Consider the following 20,958-nt stretch of genomic DNA (forward strand, 5'->3'; position numbering starts at 1 on the left):
GAAGAGTGATAAGTCCGACCTGAGTTTTGAAAATTGTCATTTTTCTACACCTGTACTGTTGGGTCAACTCATGCCCACTAAATGCACCAAGTAGTATTTCTTTAAAAAAAAGTAATCAGCAGTAGAATGAACAACTATGCAGATTCAAGTGTTAACATTTTGGCTCATTCATTTAGTCTCTCCATCTTTTTTGCTGAAACTTTTGAGAATCCATATTAGACATACAAATGTGCAAGCTGGTTTTAGAAAAGGTAAAAGAACCAGAGATCAAATTGCCAACATCCGCTGGATCATGGCGGAGAAGGCAATGGCACCCCACTCCAGTACTCTTGCCTGGGAAATCCCATGGGCGGAGGAGCCTGGTGGGCTGCAGTCCATGGGGTCGTGAAGACTTGGGCACGACTGAGTGACTTCACTTTCACTTTTCACTTTCATGCATTGGAGAAGGAAATGGCAACCCACTCCAGTGTTCTTGCCTGGAGAATCCCAGGGATGGGGGAGCCTGGTGGGCTGCCATCTGTCGGGTCGCACAGAGTTGGACATGACTGAAGTGACTTAGCAGCAGCAGCAGCAGCTGGATCATGGAAAAAGGAAGAGAGTTCCAGAAAAACATCTATTTCTGCTTTATTGACTATGCCAAAGCCTTTGACTGTGTGGATCACAATAAACTGTAGAAAATTCTGAAAGAGATGGGAATACCAGACCACCTGACCTGCCTCTTGAGAAACCTATATGCAGGTCAGGAAGCAACAGTTAGAACTGGACATGGAACAACAGACTGGTTCCAAATAGGAAAAGGAGTACGTCAAGGCTGTATATTGTCACCCTGCTTATTTAGCTTATATGCAGAGTACATGAGAAATGCTGGGCTGGAAGAAGCATAAGCTGGAATCAAGATTGCCGGGAGAAATCTCAATAACCTCAGATATGCGATGACACCACCCTTATGGCAGAAAGTGAAGAGGAACTAAAAAGCCTCTTGATGAAAGTGAAAGAAGAGAGTGAAAAAGTTGGCTTAAAGCTCACCATTCAGAAAACGAAGATCATGGCATCTGGTCCCATCATTTCATGGGAAATAGATGGGGAAACAGTGTCAGACTTTATTTTTCTGGGCTCCAGAATCACTGCAGATGGTGATTGCAGCCATGAAATTAGAAGACGTTTTCTCCTTGGAAGGAAAGTTATGACCAACCTTGATAGCATATTCAAAAGCAGAGACAGTACTTTGCCAACAAAGGTCCGTCTAGTCAAGTCACGTATGGATGTGAGAGTTGGACTATAAAGAAAGCTGAGCGCTGAAGAATTGATGCTTTGGAACTGTGGTGTTGGAGAAGACTCTTGAGAGTTCCATGGACTGCAAGGAGATCCAAACAGTCCATTCTAAAGGAGATCAGTCCTGAATGTTCTTTGGAAGGAATGATGCTAAAGCTGAAACTTCAGTACTTTGACCACCTCATGCGAAGAGTTGACTCCTTGGAAAAGACTCTGATGCTGGGAGGGACTTGGGGCAGGAGGAGAAGGGGACGACAGAGGATGAGATGGTTGGATGGCATCACCAACTCAATGGACAAGAGTTTGAGTGAACTCTGGGAGTTGGTGATGGACAGGGAGGCCTGGCGTGCTGTGATTCATGGGGTCGCAAAGAGTCGGACACGACTGAGCAACTGAACTGAACTGAAGTGATTAGACGTCAGGGGTCTTTAGCCCTGAATTCCTGGGCTTCGTCTCCTGATATAAAGGAGACTCGTTCATAACCCAGACCACTCTTTTACACCAAAGAAAAGTCAGTCCTTCTTACTACCTGCTGATACCTAGCCCGATATTCAGGTTTTCCTAATCATCCAAGAAATTTCATTCATAGGAGTATTTTCAAACAAGAATCCACACATTTATCTGCTACCCTTTTCTTTAAAAAGCTTGGATGTATCATTTTCGTAGTGTGCTAGTCACCCCTTTGACATGTACAGTTTGATGATTTCTAGTTTAGACACAGAGTTGTGCTTTTTCCCGTTTTTTCAGTGACGGTGACACTTTGAGAGGACCAGGCCAGCTGTCTGGCACACCGTCACTTTGGGGTCTTGCCCTGTTCTGTTTCTTCGCTGCGGTGGTACCGGCCTGTCTGTCTCAGATCACCTATAAAGTGGAGGGGATCGAAGGCCTGCGTGTAGTGAAGACAGCTTGCCGAGAGTCCTTCACAGGTGCTGATCTCTGCTTGCCACAGTGAGGTAAGACTTGATCTCTGCAGGGAGGGGGCAACCGCGATATCTTGTCGCTATGGTGGTGGCTCTTCCTTTTGTGGCCAGGAAGGACGCTTCGAGGTGGCACTTGGAGGTCGTGAGGCTGCCCAGTTTCCAAGAACCCTTCTGCTCCAGGGATACACCTGCCTGAATCAATCAGCTTGGGGGTGGGGGTGGTTATTTCCACCATCGTGCCGTCCACAGTGATGTGATATTGTTCTGGAAATCGGAGTTTTCCCTCATCAAACTGGGATGTGTGTCGTGTATTTAGTTGCTCAGGCATGTCTGACTCTTTGCGACCCCCTGGACTGCAGCCCACGAGGCTCCTCTGTCCATGGGATTCTCCAGGCAAGGATACTGGGGTGGGTTGCCGTTTCCTCCTCCAGGGGATCTTCCCAACCCAGGGATCAAACCACATCTCTTGTGTCTCCTACACTAGCAGCCAGATTCTCTACCACTAGCACCACCTGGGAAGCGCTAAGCTGGAATCTGATCTCCTAAAGAGGTAAATACTTTATCCTTACCTCTAATGGCCTCTTCTGAAGAAAGGACTTGAGGCAGGAGTCACCTCCAAAGCTGCCTAGTGGAGTCAGTCCTTCTTTTTGTTTTGAGGATCACTATGGACTCAAGGATTTTTCTTTATCCAATGGAACATATTCAATATGCATTCTCTTTCATAAGTCTTATTGAAATATAATTAACACGCCCTAAGCTTTCCTCCCTTGAAGTGTCTATGTATATTCAGTCTGGCGGTTTAGGTTCACGGAATGGTGCGGACATCACCATTGTCTGCTTTGAGGACAGTTTCTTGTCATCACTGGGAGGAACCCCCTACTTTCTAGCATCACTCTCCATCTTCTCCCCCAGCCCCGGCAACCACTGATCTTTTCTTCCGTCTCTATGAATTCGCCCCCCTGAACATCCTGTATGAATGGAATCATATTGCATGTGGCCTCTTATGACTGGCTCCTCTCACTTAGCATTGTTTTCAGGGTTTCATCCATGTTGTACAGGTATCAGCACCCCATTCCCTTTCCTGACCGAATGGCATTCCACTATGGATGAAGCACCGCTGAGTATCCACTCACCAGTCAACAGACACTGGGTTTGTTTCCACTTCTTGAATAATGCTGCTGTGAACAATTGTGAACTAGGTATTGTATGAACATGTGTTTATTCTTCCCGAATATGTAGCTAGGGGAGGAACAGCTGAGTTACATAGAAACTCTAACATCTTGAGGAATGACCAAACTGTTCTCCAAAGTGTTGGCACCGTTTTACATCCCAGAAGCAGCGTGTGAGGGCTGCATTCCCCCCGTCTTTGCCGAAAACGACTTTTCATTGTCCGTCTCTTTTGTTGCAGCCGTGGCGGGGTGGGGTGGGGGTGACGGGTGTGCTGTGTGGTTGTCGCTTGTGTTTCCCTGATAACAAATGATGTGAAACACCTCCGCATTGCTTATCAGCCATGGGGATATCTTCTTTGGAGAAGGGGCCATTCGTATCCTTTGACCATTTTAAAATCGGATTGTCATTTTGTTGTTGAAAGAGTTCTTTCTATATTTTGGACACAAGTCCCTTATCACATCTGTGATTTGCGATTGTCGTCTATTTTGGCTGTCGTTCTTTTTTTCTCACTTTCTTAGCAATGTCCTCTGAAGCACAGGTATTTGTGGTGTTCCGTGAAGTTGGATTTACCTGCTTTTGGCACCAATAGCTTTTGTGTCGTAACTGCCATTTGATCAGCGTGTCAGTCACTCACTCCTGTCCGACTCTAGTGTCCCCATGAACCATAACCCACCAGGCTCCTCCGTCCATGGAAGTGTCCAGGCAAAAACACTGGAGTGGGTTGCCATTTCCTTCTCCAGGGCAGTGTCCCGCACTGTAGGCAGGCCCTTTACCGTCTGAGCCATCAGGGATCAGCTGAAAGGCTGTCTCATTAGAGATTACATCCCTTTCCTCAACCCCCCACCCTGCTCGTCTCTATCACCACTGTGCTCAGCTGACAGGTCAGGTCCTGACTGGCTTTCTTCCCACACTTGGATGTACAGTACGCTCCTGGAAAGCAGTGTTTCTCTCACTTCCATTCATGGCTGGACGCCCAGTGCCTGAAGCGGAGCCAGAGTCGTGGTCGGAATTCACCGCAGCTGAGAAAGTGACAGTGAAGCTGGCCTGGGGCCCCAGCGGCAGCACCGCTGACCAGAGCCTCTGGAGCAGGGGCGCTGGCTGGCTGGACCCTGCAGAGCCTGCTGGAGGCATGCAAAAGAGCCAGAATGAAAGATAGCACACACATAAAGAGCAGAGACCCCCGGAGGACTCGGTTAGCTGGAGAACAGGAAGCACTCTGATAGAAGAAAGTCTGTCTTGCTGTGATGGTCTGTGTTACTGTCAGTGACCGAGCTGTGGGGACCCGATATCTGGCTTGGCTGTAGCCTTCGCTCTCATCTGGGTGGCCGTCGCTTGGTCAGATGAGCCTTTGAAACAGGGCAGCGCCAAGCGGATCACCCTCCAGGTGGGGGTGGCCCCAGGCAAGCTGCTGCAGGTGCCCTAGACAGAAAGCAGGAGAAGAGGCAGCTTGCTCTCTCTGCCTGATGGTGGGCTGGGACGCTCGTCTTCTCCTGGCCCTGGGCGGAAACCGACACTGTCGCTGCTCCTGTTTCTGAGATCGTAGGACTCAGGCTAGAATTTAGAAGTGAAACCACCAGCTTTCCTGGCTCCCCCTGTGGATGGTGAGACTTAGCCTCCTTAATCACATGAGCCAATTCCTTATAATAAATGCGTGTGTGTGTGTGTGTGTGTGTGTGTGTGTGTGTGAAGGTTCTATGCAGAAACAGAGCCAGCGGGTTATATTCATAACACACACATACATGCATGCGTGTATATGTGCTGTGTACGTGTGTGTCCCATGGGTTCTGTGTCTCTGGGGAACCCTGACTAAGGGGCCCGGGATGACTCAGATGGACCACGAATGTTGAAAGATACTGAAGAAAATAGCACTTTCATTCTGAAAGGAAAGCAGCTCAGCTCCTCTGGCTGGTTTCATGGAGGCCGTGTCCCCCCTCCGCCCACCCCCCACCACACAGTGCAGGCTGCTGTCACAGGAGGAGCCCCGCGGGGCTGTGACCCGCCCCCCAGCGGTGGCGGGGGCTGCGTGCACCGCAGTGCCCCACCTCCCCTCCCCACAGCCTGATCCGAGGCTTCCGCTGTATCATGCACCACACTCTCTGAGCTCGAGGAGAAAAGTGGGCTCCAGGACCTGTTGATTAGGTTGCACAGAACTGGTGTGGGGTGACTCCCATCCGCAGGGTCCTCACCTGGCGGAGGGCAGGCAGGGACCTGCTTGGAGACAGCAGGCTGACACCTGGGTTGCTTTCTTCTCCACAGTCCTTCCTGCCCTGCCCAGGCGACCCTCAGGACCGGGGCAGAACAATCTGGAAGCCTCTCATTGCAGCCAGATTGTCAGGTTGTAAGCACTGGTAAAAGCCTTTCTCTTGACGTCATCAGAATTTCCAAAGGCGCTTGTAAAACTGAACAGTTAGGTGCTGTTTCCTCCCTTGAATCCTGGTTCCCAGCCCGCGCCAGGAAAAGGTATGAAGGGAGGTCACTTACGCACCACGTGCTCAGGGGCTGGATGGCCCCTGACATCTTGAAGGTTCCATGCGTCTGTATTAGTCAAGAGGCGCCCTTCCCCCACAGGCAGTGAAGCCAGGTGCACCCAGCGCATCAGGTACCTCTTGGGGGGGATCTCTGTACTTGACTAGACCAGCTGCTTTCTCTCTGACAAGCTGTTTCAAATTCTTTGGGTTTCATTTTCCCCATCTTTAAATAGGGCTCAATAATATGAATAATGTATAGAATTGTCAAGCGTTGAGTTAATACAAGTAGTACCTGGAGGCCCAGGCAGATAGCAAGCACCCAACATGTGTCAGCCTCTGTTACTTCAGTCTTGGCGCGGTGTGAATTCCTGTCCCGAAGGAGCACAGTCAGGAGGGAGCCGGTCACCAGGCGGGAGGACCGGGAGGGGGCGGGTCCACGGGAGGGCGGGGAACCGGGAGGGGGCGGGCCCTCGGGTGGGCGGGGGGACCGGGAGGGGAGGATCGGGAGAGGCGGGTCTCCGGGCGGGAGGATTGGGAGGGGCGGGTCCCCGGGCGGGAGGATCGGGAGGGGCGGGCCCTCGGGTGGGCGGGGGGACCGGGAAGGGGCGGGTCTCCGGGCGGGAGGATCGGGAGGGGCGGGTCTCCGGGCGGGAGGATTGGGAGGGGCGGGTCCCCGGGCGGGAGGAATAGAGATTCTTGAACAGAGAAGGGAAACTCGGAGCCTCTAAGGACGCGCTAAGCAGGAGACAGGAGGAGGTTGTTCCGGTAGAGAGAAAGGACGTAGGGGAGGGTCTCCTAGAACAGGTGTGCGTCCCACGTGACTGAGCCACGGAGACAGGCGGTCTAGGAGGTGCACCCAGAGAGCCAACTCATGAACCGGACAATTTATTCTCTGGAAAGTAAGGGCCCAGCAGGAGGCCGCTGGCAAACTTCTACTGGGATGTTGAGAATTGCACGGGCTCCTAAGTCAAGCTATATTATTCAAAAACATCAGACAAGGTTAAGCACAAAGAAGCAAGATGTGTGCACGCTAAATCGCTGCGCTTCTGTCCAACTCTTTGCAGCCGTAGGGACTGTAGCCTGGCAGGCTCTCTGTCCATGGGATTCTCCAGGCAAGAATACTGGTGTGGGTTGACGTGCCCTCCTCCAGGGGATCTTCCCGACCCAGGGATCAAGCCAGCACCTCTTAGACCTCTTGCATTAGCGGACGAGTTCTTTAGCACTACCACCACGGGAGAAGCCCAAAGAAGCCGGATAGCTTTCTTAAAATAAATGAAAGGTGGTCCAATAAAAGAGGAAGTGGGTTTATCCCTGTGGCTGCAACTACAGAAGTAATTTCTTGAAATAGAAACTATTAATAAAAAGTTACAGGTTCCAGGACAACTTTAGATAAAATTCTCTGGCCTTCAGAGCAGCCAGTCAATGGTCTGGTTTGTGTCATGGGAACATGTCCTCCTTCCTGGAGCGATCTGAACTTGGAGGACCATCTTTCAGACGTGGCAAGCCAGTGCTGTTGACTTGCGATGGAAGGTTGAACCAATGACCGTTAAGGCCAAACTTCAACAGTCGAGGTGTCACACAGACAAAATTCAGTTACCAGGAAGACTTGGGAAACAGGTGTTTTGAGGCTTGGCCTCTAGTTAATGCAAGGTTAATCAGGTAAATGTTATTTTCTTAATATATTCATGTGTCCCGGTCATTCTGCATGTCACGTTTGACTTGTTTTTGATGACTGAACATTTACTATGTTCTATAAATATCATTCTGAGCAAGAATTCTACTTATTTAATGTCAATTCTACCTATTTAATAACACGGATGTCAACAAGGAGGGCTTCCCTTGTGGCTCAGCTGGTAAAGAATCTGCATGCAACGCGGGTGACCCGGGTTCGATCCCCGGGTCGGGAAGATCCCCTGGAGAAGGAAACGGCAATCCACTCCAGTACTCTTGCCTGGAGAATCCCATGGACGCAGGAGCCTGGTGGGCCACAGTCCATGGGGTTGCAAAGAGTCGGACACGACTGAAATGACGTCAACAAGGACTCATCTGAATGTGTACAATTACCAAATGAGCATTCGGAAGTTGATGTTTCAAATCAATGCCTGCTTTTATTTCCTAGTCACTTTCCCTTTTCCCCTCCAAATCAAGGGAAAATCTCAACCCATGGTGCAGTGGGTTGGGGGCTCCCAATTTTGTGATGGTGGGAGAGGGGTATGGGGGGGCGATGGATGCAGGAACAGGCTTCTGTCAGCTTCTGTGTCATCAGGCTCAGCTTCCTTGTGGGAGAACCACCTCATTTGTACATTATTTGGAAGATTTTTTTAAAAACTGTCTTATTACTCAGCCGTAACCAGAAATGTGACCGAGTCATTTGCAGAGACGTGGATGAATCTAGAGACTGTGACGCAGAGTGAAGAAAGTCAGACTGAGAAATACAAGTATCGTGTGTTGACCTGTGTGTGCAATCCAGAAACACGGTCTAGATGATCTCATTTGCAAAAGAGAAATAGAGACACAGATGTAGAGAGCGAACGTGCGGACACCAAGGAGGAGGTGGGACGGCTGGGGAGACTGCGACTGAGACACAAACGTGGCTGATCTTGTATACAAAATAGAGGGCTAATGAGAACCCCGCACAGGGAGCTCTGTTCAGTGCTCTGTGACGACCTATACGGGAAAAGAGCCTAAAAAAGAGAGGCCACACATACAGGTACAACTGATTCACTTTGTCGTACGACAGAAACTAACGCAACGTTGTAAAGCAACTAAATGCCAATAAAAAGTTAAAAAAAAAAGTAAATCTCCTGTTAATACGTGAGATTCTCAGGTCAACAAATATGCAATTTCCCTTTTGTCTCTTCCAGAACTGGGCCCGAGGACAGTCCCCACAGGAAGGAACAAGGGCGCAGAGAGTTGTGCAAGGTGACAGAGGCCTTAGGGTGGGAAGACATGTGTGCAGCCAACTCTCAGCTGCCTTCCCTGCACTGGCCCCAATGCTGCACCCCACACCCCACCGCATATCAGGTGCACAATCCCACTTATTGAATAAGTGTTTAATAGCGTTGCTTTTTTAGGGTTTCCTTTGGTGTTAGGAAACAGTTAGGGTAAGGCTGATGGAGAAGTCAAATCTGCGGAAGGAAGATACGGACTCACGTTCAGATCACTTTTACAGAGAACGAATCAGCAAGCTCAGTCACTAGATGAGTTGATGGATGTATAAGCACACGAGATTTATTTTTAACACAGCAAACATTTGATACAATTTCACAGGAAATGGATATTGAACAAAAATCCTGTCTACAACACGCACAGTGCCGTGCACACAGACAGCACCGTATCCGTAGGAGTCTGGTGTGCAGAAGGGCTCGCTCCATTTTGAGGTCTTTCTATGTTCATCTAATTAACAAGGCTGTGGACACACACGTTCAACAATGCGACAGGCCTTTATTCCACAAAACATTTATTTCATTTGCTCCCAAAGGTATATCTTTAGTTAGCATAGTACTATAATTTTAGTTAAAGAGGGTCTCAGGATACAATTCGACTTTAACTTTCTGGTCTTAAATATTTATCATTTGCCTGCTCACCTGAGGGCAAGCAGAAAGAGCCAAATAAACACAATTTCTTTAAGCAGAGTTTAAAGATGAAGCCAGGAGGATACTCATCAGTGCCTAAGATTATGTGAATTTAGCCAAGAACATTTTCTTTACCAGCAGAAAGAATCCCATCACTTACTCGTAAACGTGCCCGCCCTGTGGAGTCCTTCCTGCTCTTAGCCAGGCGAATTTGGACTGGTCCTGGAAACTCCGCCGGCAGGGGTCTGATTCAGGAGCCAGCCTCGGCCTTGGGCACTCAGGATCAGGAGTTCTGTAACCTCAAACTGTCTTTCTGAAAGACCCGAACAGTCTTCCAACATTTAAGATTATACAATGGGGTTAATAAATCATCTTGTAAAAATGTAACCTTTTATGTTGCCTCATCCTTTCTGCTAGAAAATGCTTGAAGCAAATGCACCAGGTTGCTCCAATGTGAACTTGATGTCTCCTCTGCAGACAAGGCCTGGGGTGTTTGCACGGGAACTTAGGAAGCCCTGCACCTCCTCCTCAATGCACAAAATGTCTCTGACCTTCCCCATACATGAGAACAAACAATAAACGTGAAAGGTGATATTTTAAAAATTCTGTATTCAATTATTCACAACGAAGGAGAGCCATTAAAATTATGAACATCTCTACATATATTTCATGTATCATACATATATATATATACTTTAAATGTATAGTTACATATCAACAAAAGTTTCTAGCTGCTCTAAGCTTGTAGGTAAAACAAAGATTTTGTAATGTAACACCTGTATACGCATATACACTGGCTGTTTGAATTATGAATTTATTTACAACTTGCCTAGCTTATCATAAATGATTATTGTTATATTATACAAACATAACAGAAAAGATTTCTTTTAAATACAAAGACTGCAAATGAATACATGAAAAAATTACACACATGTACAATATTTATAATTTATAAATGCAAAGTTAAGATCTCTTTAAGTTATTGCACTTGTGCATTTTACAAAGTTTTTATATGTCAATGTATAAAATATTTGTAAATTTATAACTCATTAACTATAGTGAAATTGGATATTGTTAACTCAAATTTCTTTCTCCTTCCAAGAGAGCCCACTAAAACTGTGGATACAGAGCCATTGAGTCTAAAAATCAGCATTATTATGAGCATTCACTGTGTTTTTGATAGCATGTGACCCATATGTCACTCCAGCAGCTTCCCGTCAGCAAGGAGATTACAGATGCCTTGGCTAAGTAGGGATAGAGGATCTTTTGTTCATAAGGACTTGTTAAAATAAAAAGCCACCTTTTCAGAAAGAGTCAGGACACTGCATTTCTATAAATTTTGGTAACTGTTTCACAGTGCTTTGAGCACGCATATTTTTTCCAGTGGGTCACTGGGGTGGGCGTGGTAAAATGTGGGGGCATTGTGTGGAAACTACTGTGATGAAGTCTATGTTCAGTGTTCACGCTAAGTGAATATATAGAATATAGCCCATACAACAGATCATATGGAAGAGAACATTCCCATACGTCATTTGCCTAGGATATTTGAGACACGACACAGGACTGGGTGCTAACGAGAAAACAAAAGCTGCAAAGCCCAAGAGAGGATGACATTTTCAGGTGGGCTAGGGTATGAGATAACACACTTTTAAAACTTAACTTGCAATAGGAATGAAACCTTTCCACTTAAGCATCAGAAAATGGACAGTTCCTCGGTAATATCAGCCGAAACTTGACGTGTGTAGACCGACTTCTCTACTTGGTGGCTTGGACTGGCTGGAAGTTTCTGCCTGGGTCCTGGGGTAACAGTGACCTTGCCCGGCAGACGCATGAGGGTCTGCATGCTCTCAGTGGTCAGAGAAGAAAATGCTGAGAGCTTAGGCAAAGGCAGTGATGCTTCTTTGGATTTCAAACATGTTCCTTGGAAAACATGGACGTCTTTCACTTTGTCCCACCTTTTAAATTTAGAACGAGAGCAGCATAGAAACTGTTTTCTTCCTCTTTTTTTTTTTTTTTGCTATTTTTATCATCACATAAATGTATCTAATGCTTCAATCAAAATACTCAATAAAAAAAGAGAAAACAGAGTAAGCAGTGCACTGAGTATCACAGTTTAAACTTAAGTGTTTAAAGAAATTGGCAAAGTGTGTATCAGCATAAATACTTATGCAAAGGTAAAAAGACACCAGCCATGCACTATAGACAAGTGTGGGGAAAGCACCACCGACGCCATACTTGGTTAGTTTACATTTAACAGTGATTTTAAATCATATTAACACTTGCAATCGAAGGGATACTTTAAAGCGAAATAAATGAATACGTTTTTAAAGAATGAAACCTTGAATAAAACCAGTGAAGTGTAGAAGGCAAACACATTTGAAATACATAAAGATAGAAGTGAGTTTCAAAGTCTAAACCATGCATATGTACCTGAAAAACACACAAAATCACATCACAATCAGTGTCACAGTTCTTGGAAATTCTTGTTAAAACAAAACAAAAAAAAACAACTGAGTCTGAACAGTTCATTGGTTATGGTCAGGAAGGTAACTGACTAAAATGAAATAAAGTATAGAAGTCTCATAAGGAGAGAATGATCTTAATTAATTTAACTTGATAAAATTAACCGTGGATATCCCTTGAAATGCTTTTAAGTATAGTCAAGCGAGAAAGCAAAACGACGAATCCATGAAAGAAGAAGTAAAATTTGCAGTGTTCAAAACAAAGGCACAGACCAAGGCATGGTGAATCATTCAGTCTTACTAAGACTCAACCCTTTCTTTGGATTAAAAGACCAGCAACATAATACTAGAAACTAAATCTATTAAATAATCCAAGAAGCTAAGGATTTATGCATCTGTGTGTACTGTGTACAAGCATAGCTAGTGTGCTTGAATGTACCAAGAAAGCAAAATTTACTGAGGTTGATTCTATAAAATAAACATAATATCTGAAAAGCATGCTAAAGAGAGGAAACCTACACTGAACAAGCATAGTTCTGAAGTAGCTCTGTTTTTGTCGCTGTGGTAACAAGTCAGCAGCTCTGGGGTCGTATGTACAGATGCTTTTCCACTGAGAGAAGAGTTGGGACGAAGGACAACTGTGTGTGAATAATTTAAAACTTGGTCTCTCCTCTGAGGCTGGCTTCTCACGTGCTTCTTGAAAATAACTAAAGCTGGGAAATGGATCACACAATTCCTGCCCTAGTAAAAGGGCTGTATTTGAGGATTCCTTTCCACATTAATTGCAATGAAGACTCTCCATTTAATTAAATCACAGCCAACTATTAATTAACCAGATACTTGCATTTTTTTAGAATTTTATTCCACTGTCCAAGTTCAGTATTTCATGTCGTCGTTAGAATGCATTTCCAAGAAAATGTCTAGGTAAAAAATATATTCACTATCTCTGGAAAGATAATGGCATAATGGCATTTGATGATAAAACTGTTCTCTACTATAAATGAAAACCAATAAAAATTTCGGAAAATTAAATATTTAACATATGCTCACAACTGGTTACCAAATTTATACTGAACAGGGAACTTGGGCCCAATATATAATACCACCTTAATGAGAAACTCATCAAAACACTTGGGAATGACAACCATCTATCCTTTAAAGAAAAGATCTGGGGGAAAGACAAGATGGAACTCTAAAAGCATGCCTGCTAAATAAATGCTGAGATACAAAATACTCCCAACTGCATGTTTTCCACAACAGATTGTTAACTAAACATCCTTGCATCCGAGGCAACTTTCATCTTAGGTGAATCTATGATTCTCAAGTCGATCTTATACATGATGGAAGCAGTATTAACAGTTTACCTTAGAATACAGTCCTTTGTTCAAACTTAGCTTGTATTATGACGATTCACAAGAAATTAACCAACCAATAAATCCACATACACTTCTTTGGGAAACTATTGTTCAAAGCACAGGTCACATCATGTAACACACTTGGCTATGTCGAAATAAGACACTTTTCTCTAATAATCGGGTCACAACAGCAAGCTTAAATGCAAAAATAGCCAGAGGCTTCCCTCCCCAGGACTGCTTTCTCTTTCCAGAAGCAGAATTCACACATTCTTTTAAAAATTTTTTAATAACAGCAGCCTTAAATAATATTTCCTTCCCCCATGCAATTCAGTCTCCAGGTTCAGTTAGATGACCTAAGGCACTCTCCTGATTAACATTAAATCTCGTGGGTCCAGTTTCAAACATTTGGATGTAGAAAGTTTGGATGTATGCAACATTTTAGAATTCAATTCTATGAATACACTAACATGAAAGAGTGCTTTTTCTAGTCAGCTTTATATTAAACAATATACATTTTTCCACATGAGAAATCACTGTTTTTGAAGAATGGGGCTGATTTTTAGTTTTCAAAGATGTGTTTGCATCTCTCTCCCTTTCTCTCTCTCACATATACATGCGTGTGCACATCTACACACGTGCATGTCTATATGCATGTACACAGCTGCATGTGTCCATATGTGTGTATGTGAAACTAGCCGCAGTGGCATTCTCTCTGTTATTTCATTTTATCTCATATCATAAAATTATAATGCCAAATGGAGCTCCAAGTAAGGAAGATGGCCACTTTTAGAAGCCCATAAGGAAACTGAACACAGTGTTAATTTTAAAATACGAATGATGTTTATGTATAGCTAACTCTGCTATAAATCAACCATATCTTAGAAACATCTGATTTAATAATTTTTGCAAAAACCAAGCTCATATGAACAACAATGTATACAGTATTGGATATGTGAAATAATCTTTGAAAAAATTTGTTTCATTAAGAGTAATGCTCCAGTTTCCTGCTACAAGGATGGTGGATAAGCCACTTGTTAGGGACAACTCAGTACTTCTGAGATGCATTCCTTCAGGTCAGTACTAGCAGCTTTGGAGGTGAAGCGTTAACAGGCACCAGGAGTGACTGGCTTCGAATCCTTGCAGGAAGGGGGCTGCCTATAAAGTTTGTATACTTCTTTCAAAGCATTTACACTGTAGAGTAATATGAGCTTACCAAACTGATACAGAAGCAACTTTGCAGACACAGGTTTTTCTGTGGATATCCCACCTTGAGTGGAGCAGAAAGGGCAGAGATGGGCCCAGATACAGCTGTGTCCTCCGGCCTCCCTGCTGTGGGCAGAGAGCTTCTGAAAGACCATCGGGCGGACGAGGGCAGGATGTGGGAGAGGGACGCAGCGGGGCAGAGGGAAGATTCCAGAAGGCTTAGATTTTATGGCTTAATTGATTTTAAGAGAAATGTATGGGCTCTTAATTAATCTGTAGAATAAATCTTTCATTTTTGAATGTGAGTTTAAGATTTTGCAATGACATCAAGTGAAAACATAAAAGCATCATTACTAAAAATTCGCACTTTGCATCCGTAAGACTTGTCCACTGAAAAACATTTGTATGCCTTGCTTTTATTTTGTTCTTTGTGTAAAGGGTTTAGGCAATTTGCCGAGATGACAATAAAGGAAAAAGAATTAAAAAAAATTCTCTTAACATCTTTAGAATTGACATTGGAGTTCTTAGATTTATTATGACGTGTACCTGCATCTCTTCTAGAGAGGATAGGAAATCTGCTTCCTTTAGTGTTAAATTTATGCATCTAAGCCCTTTATATAAATTTAAAGAGTACACTTTAGTCCACCTAACTTTTTTAAATTCACGAGGCTCTGAACCCAAGTCTGACTATTTTCCGTCAATGATTGCAGAAAGACACTTCTTACTCAGTCAGCTCGATGCCACGGGCTAAGGCTGTCTGCCACGATCCACGCTAACGACAACCAGGTCACACACGAACATCCACAAGCGCAACGTGTCAAAGCTCCTATTTATAGCCAACAACATCAAAGCAACAGTGGTGTGGAAGCCAAAGTGCGGTGCCTTCTTAGTACCGTTTCAACCCTCACCAGAAAGATACAGCGGAAAAGTACCCCTTTCTAAGCGTCCGTCTCCATTAAGGCCTCCGCCTAGCAGCCCATCAGAAGAGGCCGGGTCACAAGTCAAGAGGCGACTCTGGGCGGCGCGTCTCTGGGCCTGGCCGATCACCGTCGAGGACGCGGCAGGGAGGCCGGCAGGGAGCCATCTGCTGCACGTGTTCACCTGATGGTCCTTCTTGAAGAGGTCTGCATCCCAGTTTAACAGGTGTAGGTTCCCCCCGAAAATAAAAGGAAGAAAAGTCAAAGAAGCAGGATGAGCATTTTCTGGTGGGACGGCCCGCTGGGGGCCATCAGTCATCGGTCTTCACGGGCGGCCTCTCCGGGGACCCCTCGGCCTCTGGCAGGTCCAGGATCCCCAAGGCGCTCTCCTCGCCCCGGATCACCTTCTCCCACTGACTCAGGTTATTCCTGGAACGAGGAAGGCAGAGACAGGGGCCGTTTCAGAAAGGACTTCTGCACTCTGTCCCCACACCATGCACAGTGTAACTTGGGCATAACTCAGCCTGCTGGCTTTTGGGTGTCACCCTGATCATATAAAATATTCATTTAAAACACTGTAATATACTTTAGACAGCATATTAAAAAGCAGACGTTACTTTGCCAACAAAGGTCCGTCTAGTAAAGGCTATGGTTTTTCCAGTGGTCATGTATGGATGTGACAGTTGGACTGTAAAGAAAGCTGAGCGCCAAAGAATTGATGCTTTTGAACTGTGGTGTTGGAGAAGACTCTTGAGAGTCCCTTGGACTGCAAGGAGATCCAACCAGTCCATCCTAAAGGAAATCAGTCCTGAATATTCGTTGGAAGGACTGATGCTGAAGCTGAAACTCCAATACTTTGGCCACCTGATGAGAAGAGCTGACTCACTGGAAAAGAACCTGATCCTGGGAAAGATTGAAGGTGGGAGGGGAAGGGGACGACAGAGGACGAGATGGTTGGATAGCATCACCACCTCAATGGACATGAGTTTGAGTAAAATCTGCGAGTTGGTGATGGACAGGGAGGCCTGGTGTGCTGCAGTCCATGGGGTTGCAGAGTCGGACACGACTGAGCAACTGAACCAACTGACTGACTGATGACGACTGTCCCCTTGGACCTGCACTGCAGTTTGGGTCCTCAGAGGAGCCACACCCGCTAGAGCGGAGGCCCCCATCCCACCAGCTTCAGGCTGCGGAGGCGAACAGGCAGCCCACGCTCAGAGTTTCTGACTCAGTCAGGATTCACTGGGAGAGCGGACTGGGCCATCAGGTCACACACGGGTGGGGAGAAAGGAAGGGGGGCATCCATGACGACCCTGCAGCCAGGCCTTTGCACCCCGTGGGGTGGAAGTGTGTGCCCCTGTGCAGGTCAGTCCTGCCCATCACACGCCATATGCTGAACACCATGTCAGGCATTAAACAAGTCACCACAAGTTACACCTGCTATGGACCTTTGAGATTTCCTTGTTAGGTGGTTGATTTGTGCTCCCCTGGCCTCTGGTCTCAAATGCACCCTCGGCTCCCCTGCCCCCCTAGTCTCTCTCAGGATCTGCAGCTCAAACGTGATGGCACCTTGGTCTCCTTCGATGGTAGGGCACTCCCGCTGCCTGACTGCCCCTCGCCTGCCCTGTCCAACCCGGCAGAGACCCCATCCACACCGCCACCTTGACGGGAAGTCAAAATCAGAAGGGAACCGGAGTGTCGGCAAGCGCAGAATGCTAAGATACCTTTGTACAAAGAAACCCCTAAAATATAACTTGAAAAATGTAACGCTTTAGCTTCTGTACCATATCGTCAGGTGTCATTTCTCCAAAACCTAAAGAGACTTCTTGATATGTTGGAAAAAAGACACATACTAACTTTGCTGTGTTTCCTTAGCTCAACAAAACATGCTGGGATGTCCTGTTCATTGCCACAGGAGCAGAGAAGAAAGAGGACCACTTAAACAGGAGAAAGCAGTATCTTTTTAAAATCTTCTTGCGTGTTAGTTTATTTGTTAGTTTTCCTTAAAACAAAACAAAACAAAACAGTTCCTGAGTTGCTACAGCAAAGGACGGGAGAGCCCTAAAGCCTCTGACTGTGTTTGCAACCTTCCAGCCACAGGTCTGCTCGCCCCTCAGTGGTGCAGCCACTCCAGCCCCCAGCGTGGTTCTGGCCGAACAGTTACAAAAACAGTCCCCACACCCATTCTCCTGCAGAAAACCAACACACGGCTGTTTGCTCATTGCCTGTCACCCTCCTAGGGGAATTTCTTTTCCAAGTAAAATGAAATCTTAGAAAATTTCCAACATTCTGAGCTGAGTTGAGCTCTTAAAAAGGATAATGAGAGCACACAGAGAAATCTGAACTAGAACAGGTCAGCTGGAGGCCTGCCTTTCTTTCGGGAAGAAAATGAAACTTAAAGATCGCATTCAAGATTTGGTCTCTACCCTTCAAACAGTAAACTGTGTGATTTAAACTGAGTCCCCTTCCAAACCAGCGGCTCAGAAAAGACATTATTGTCTTTTTAAAAACAGCATCAGCCAGGGGTCTGTGAGTCATAAAAGGGAACACTTCCCACTCCTTTTTGGTGAATGAACAACTTTGTGAATAAATATTTTTGACTTATACTTGTTACACAGGCAAACACACAGCCCAGTTACTGTAAACTGTAGTGAGGACATCTATGTCTAGATGGGACAAAAAACGCTGCACAGATTCTTATTTTTGGCGGAAAAGCATCGAGGTGAAGCTGGTGTACATACCTGCAGGCCTTCAGGAGCGGCTCCGTGGCGGGGAAGATCTGGGTGAGGGTGGTGTAGCAGGGAATGGCCACGGCATTGTAGAACCCCAGCTGGCCCAGCACGGAAATGCAGACAAGAAACACAACCGCACGTTAGCGATTCCAGCGGCACTGGCGAAACTCATCAAGTGAATTTTCTACTTCTTGAGCCTACCTGGAAATCTAAGCGCTCTGGTTTTGCTAAGTAACATTTGCCTCAGTGAACACTCCTGCAGATGACGGTTTAAAATTCATTAAAATACATTCACGATATAAAACATAAAACATTTAAATAATAAAAAGAGGTCACTCTAAAACCCAAGTACAATATTCAATGGGATTCTTATTATAGATCAGTTGTAACTCATGACCTATTCTTAGGAGTCTTTTACTAAATGGCAAAGAATAATTTCACAATAATCACAAGTCAGAAGCAATATATTTGGTAAAATACTAGCTGATCGCAGAAATATCTTATTTAAAATTCACTAATACTATAAATGAATCTGGAATTTTGGCAAAAAAAAAAAATGCACTGCTCTTCATTGAATCACACAAGAACAAAGTCCACTTTCTGATGGCATTTTCAGTTCTCTTATCAAGAATTCCATTGGGGTCACTGCTCAATTGCCCACAAGGAAAAGCTAATACTGTCAGCTTCCTCTCTTAACTACGTTGCAAGATGATTTCCCCAAATTGAACAAATCAAATATAAAATGACGAAATAAAAAAGAAGCTGAAGAAAATGAAGGTAAAGATCTTCTCTCAGCATGGGGCAGGACTCTTACAATGCGACTTGAAAAGCAAAACTCTATGATTACAAATACGGGGAGGATCCACAAACAGTGTCAAAACAGGACTAGACTGCAAATTACACACGCGACAGGCATGGCACGCGTGTCAGTGCAAGTCAGACGGGGACGGGGAGTGAGCCTCCCGTGGAGGATCCGAGAAAACCGCCCCTCGGCGACAAGGGTGAGCAAATCACACCTTCCTCTGCTGGGCTGGTGGCCGTCAAGAGACGTCGTTAACATCCTTATCGTGACGTTAGAAGATTGATAGTTTTAAAAGGCCGTCATAAAGGAATGTATCACACCACACGTGCATACATGCAAAGCTAAGAAGGCACTAGAGCTCTCAAAGCATCAAAAATTAATGCAAAATATGTTGTAAGACCTGAAAAGAGGATAATGAGTGCCAGTTTACAGTAAGACGAAGCTCAAAATGTACTGAAACATTACGCATTATTTGTTAGGAAATGTAAACCTAGCCAAAATCTATAATGTTATTCTCCAAAAAAATATCTTTGTACATTCGATGACAAAATATTTTTTGTTTGCTAAAATATATTAACATTTCAACTTCATCCATCCCCTCTATTTCAAGTAAGAAAAGAAAGCCTGTAATTTACTGCAATTTTATCTGTAGAAAGAGGCGATGACAAGGCTAGTTATGAAGTCTTTAAATCTAGCTAGGATTCCCCAATCAAGGGGCATCTAAATGGAGAAGACTTCAGCGGGTTCCAGCTCCCGCCAGATGGCACCTGCTTCTCACTCCCATCCGCTGTCCGGACCACTGAACGACCGCTTGACCACACAGCCCATACCTGGCCTTGCGGGACCTCGTCCTTCTTGTCTCGGTCCATCATGGGAATGGGCTGTATCCCCAGCTTCTTCATCTCATCGCCCTGGGAGAAACGGGGGGACACCAGGCTCTCTCAGTTTCATGCAGTGTTATAAAACGTCGGCGTGAACGTGCTGTCGCCTCTATCCATTAATGGTTTTCAAGATGAATAATGTTTCTGGCTAATGGCCCACACAAATGTCAGAATAATAAACATGTAATGCACTGCTGTAGGTTTTTATCCTCATGCTCCTCTCTTATCCTGAATTACCAGAAACCTAGCCATCACTTCCGCTTCACTTTGTAGAAGTTAGTGAGTTATAACAAAAGGACACGCGTGTGCGAGGAGGAACACAAGAACAAGGATGACATAACCTCAAGGCCTTTATCTCACTTTTTCAGATGACTTTTGCACACGCACCGAGAGAGATGAAGCCAGAGTTTAAAGAGGAATGTTGACCCATCAGGAATAAAGAGCAGTCTGCTAAAACATGTCAGTAAAGATACAGTATAACTGGCTAGAGATCAGCATAAAGGTTACAATTATAGATGTTTACTAAAGATGTATAATATCTGGGCCACTGTAAATATTATGTCCCTTGATTTTCATGAAATACTATGAGTTAGATATTATTATCCTCATTGTATAGATTTAAAAATTACCTTACTCTTTTTATTTCTTTTCTAAGGTTAAAGACTATTAAGTCCTTCACGTTTCTTAATGATTAATATTTTTGATTATTTTGTTGTGCTTGTTTTCAGAAGCATAAAGCATCCTGAGTTTGCTAAGACAGGGTCCTGGGACAAACGACCATAACCCTTGATAAGAATACGTGAGCACAGGACCAAAACACTGTCTTAGCCACGTGAGGGCACCGGAAGCGGTCTGCTCTGAAGCTGCCGGTTTAAACATGAACCGCGCTAGCTCTCATACTTCCTTCTTTTCTGCCCTAAGGGAATGAAAATAACTGGCCCCCTTCAAGGATTTGCCAAGCCCTGAGACGTGAAAAGATTTTAAATAAGCAGTGGTTCGTACAGGCACCTAGAAACAAACACTGATGCCGACAAGGAGAACGTCTGAGTGGGACGGATGGCCCGTGTGTGCATGTGGTCTGCGGTGTCGGGCTGAGGTGGGGAGGGCTGCAGGGGTGTGGGGCGGGGGGCTCCAGGCGGATGGAGCTGCACAGCACAGTCAGGGACCCAGGCCGCAGAGGAGCCGTGGGCTTGAGCATCAG

General features: G+C 45.2%; 1 protein-coding gene across 1 annotated transcript in view; it reads right to left on the minus strand.

Moving 5' to 3' along the window:
* Positions 1-15,335: 15,335 nt before the first annotated feature.
* PDE10A (phosphodiesterase 10A) overlaps positions 15,336-20,958 on the minus strand; it is a 266,943-nt gene continuing 261,320 nt past the window's right edge. Inside the window, exons 20-22 of the mRNA XM_068985211.1 lie at positions 19,707-19,787; positions 18,084-18,172; positions 15,336-15,771 (exon numbers count right to left, since the gene is read on the minus strand). Coding sequence (XP_068841312.1) covers positions 15,654-15,771; positions 18,084-18,172; positions 19,707-19,787 — 288 coding nt within the window. The 3' untranslated portion in view covers positions 15,336-15,653. The remainder of the gene's footprint in view (positions 15,772-18,083; positions 18,173-19,706; positions 19,788-20,958) is intronic.

This window comes from Capricornis sumatraensis, chromosome 13, assembly GCF_032405125.1.
Source record: "Capricornis sumatraensis isolate serow.1 chromosome 13, serow.2, whole genome shotgun sequence".
Taxonomy (NCBI): domain Eukaryota; kingdom Metazoa; phylum Chordata; class Mammalia; order Artiodactyla; family Bovidae; genus Capricornis; species Capricornis sumatraensis.